The sequence below is a fragment of the Chiloscyllium plagiosum genome, chromosome 43 (assembly GCF_004010195.1).
Source record: "Chiloscyllium plagiosum isolate BGI_BamShark_2017 chromosome 43, ASM401019v2, whole genome shotgun sequence".
NCBI classification, from domain to species: Eukaryota; Metazoa; Chordata; class Chondrichthyes; order Orectolobiformes; family Hemiscylliidae; genus Chiloscyllium; species Chiloscyllium plagiosum.
Window position 1 is genome coordinate 14,609,047 of NC_057752.1, and position 2,568 is coordinate 14,611,614.

General features: G+C 48.1%; 1 protein-coding gene across 1 annotated transcript in view; it reads left to right on the forward strand.

Annotated features, from left to right (window-relative positions):
* The window catches only part of LOC122543269 (bridging integrator 2-like), an 81,230-nt gene extending 80,742 nt beyond the window's left edge, over positions 1–488 (forward strand). Inside the window, exon 12 of the mRNA XM_043681748.1 lies at positions 118–488. Within this exon, the coding sequence (XP_043537683.1) occupies positions 118–237 (120 nt within the window). The 3' untranslated portion in view covers positions 238–488. The remainder of the gene's footprint in view (positions 1–117) is intronic.
* Positions 489–2,568: the final 2,080 nt, after the last annotated feature.

The following is a 2,568-nucleotide window of genomic DNA, read 5'->3' on the forward strand; positions in this document are numbered from 1 at the left end:
GTCGCTGGTTCTGAGTGTGAAAGCCAGCTCCACATGGCCCAGATGCAATGCCAGCATGACGTGAAACCCCTAATGATGCTGTCCATCTTTTTGGACCCGTTGATATGCTGACCTTCATTTCTGTTCCAGGCGAAAGGATGCCTGATGGGTGTGAGGGAGGACGATTGGAATCAGAGTAAGGATGTGGCCAATCTGCAAGGTCTATTCCCAGAAGACCTCACTGAGCGTGTGGATTGAAGACCGATTCGGTTGTTGACACTCCTGGTTCGAGCTCCACTGAGAAAGCCACCATGTAATTGCATTAACCTCCATGCAAAATGAGCTTCCATGGATGCGGCAATAGCAAGCACAGCAACACAGCTCAGTTGCAGTTGAACAGTGGCAAAGCTGGAGATAACTTGAAAGAGCTTTATAGCTTGTGTTTGTGTGCTTCTGTCTTGAGTTTCATTTCTTTACATGCACTGCATTAAAAAGCTGCATTGTGGAAAGCCAGATTGTTGCTTGACTGGAACAGGCTCCCAGCAAAATCTTCCAGCACTTCTCCATCCCTTTGACCCGAATGGAAGATTGATTTCCCAAAATCCCTTCACTAGGTTCCTGACCGGGGTTGGATAGGGGGGCTTTGTGGGGCGAGGGTGGGGAGAGAGTGATCATTTTGACCTTGTTTCTCTCTTGATTTTCAAATGCAACAATTCAAATTCTGTCATCTGCGCCGAGCTACGGGGTTCTGGCTCGACGTTTTCTTGGCACAAAATGGTCGTAAAAGCAACCACCAGAGTTCACATGCATTGTTTTTCTTCGCTCTTTCGCTGGCTGGGTAACCAGTTGTTGCCCATCCCTAACTGCCACTTGAACTGAATCGTATGTTCGGCCACACAAGGCAACCACATTGGTGTGGATCTGGAGTCACGTGTAGGCCAGACCAGAGTAAGTAACACCATAAGGTATAAGAGCAGCAGGAGGCCATTCAGCCCATCGAGTCTGTTCTGCCATTCAATGATGTCATGGCTAATCTGATCATCCCCAACTCCACTCTCCTGCCTTTTCCCCAATGCCCCTTGATTTTCTTCCTGATTAAACAGCCTTGAATATACTCACTGACCCAGCCCCGACAGCCCTCTGTGGGAAAGAATTCCACAGACTCACTCCCCTCTGAGAGAGGAAATTCCTCCTCATCTCTGTCTGCAATGGGTGACCCCTTATTCTGAGATTGTACTCTCTGGTCCTAGACTCTCTGCCACAAGGGGAAACAACCTCTCCACATCCCCCCTGTCAAGTCCCCCAGGGAATCCTGGATGTTTCAATAAGGTCATCTCTCATTCTTCTAAACCCCAATTAGTCCAGGCCCAACCTCCTCAACCTCTCCTCATGGGACAGTCCCTCCATACCTGGGATCAGCCGAGTGGACATTCTCTGGACTGCCTCCAATGTCAGTCTGTCTTTCCTCAGGGAAAGCGATCCAAACCTGTTCACAGTATTCCTGCTGTGGTCTGACTAGTGCCTTGTATAGTTTTAGCAAAATCCTCCCTATTTTTATACTCCATTCCCTTTGAAATAAACATCCCATTTGCCTTCCCTGTTACCGACAGTATTTGGATGCTAGCTTTTTGTGATTCATGCTTTTTAGGACCTCAGTGCTATTGCTTCCTGCAGTCTATCTCCATTTTAAGAAATAATATTCAGCTCTTCTACTCCTGCCAAAGTGCATAACTTCACAGTTGTCCATGTTATTATTGCCTCTGTAAAAGATTTTGCTTAACCCGTTTCACTCCCTCTGCACATTCTTTGTGTCACCCTCACCACTTCCTTTGCCACCTATTTTTGTGTCATTGCAGATTTGGCTACAGTGCATTCACTCTCCTCACCCAAGTCATTAATGTATCTTGTAAATAATTGTGCCCCCAGCACTGACCCTTGTGGTACTCCATCAGTTCCAGGTTGCCAGCCTGAAAATTATCCCAATTCTGACTTCTATTAGTTAGACAATCCTCACAGTGGGTCAGTGGTTAGCACTGCTGCCTCACAGCGCCAGGGACCTGGGTTCAATTCTGATCTCGGGTGACTGTGTGGAGTTTGTACGTTCGCCCTTTCTGTGCGGGTTTTCTCCGGGTCGTCCGGTTTCCTCCCACAGTCTAAAGATGTGTAGACTAGGAGACTTGGCCATGCTAAACTGCTCATAGTGTTGAGGGACGTGCAGGTTAGGGTGGACTGGCCATGCTAAATTGTCCCGTAGTGTCCAGGGATGTGCAGGTTAGGGTGGATTGGCCATGCTAAATTGTCCCATAGTGCCGAAGGATTTGCAGGTTAGGGTGGATTGGCCATGCTAAATTGTCCCATAGTGCCGAGGGATGTGTAGGTTAGGATAGATTGGCCATGCTAAATTGCCCCATAGTGTTGAGGGATGTGCAGGTTAGGGTGGATTGGCCATGCTAAATTGTCGAGGTAAAATCAATGACTGCAGATGCTGGAAACCAGATTCTGGATCAGTGGTGCTGGAAGAGCACAGCAATTCAGGCAGCATCCGAGGACAGGCAAAATCGACGTTTCGGGCGAAGGCTTTTGCCCGAA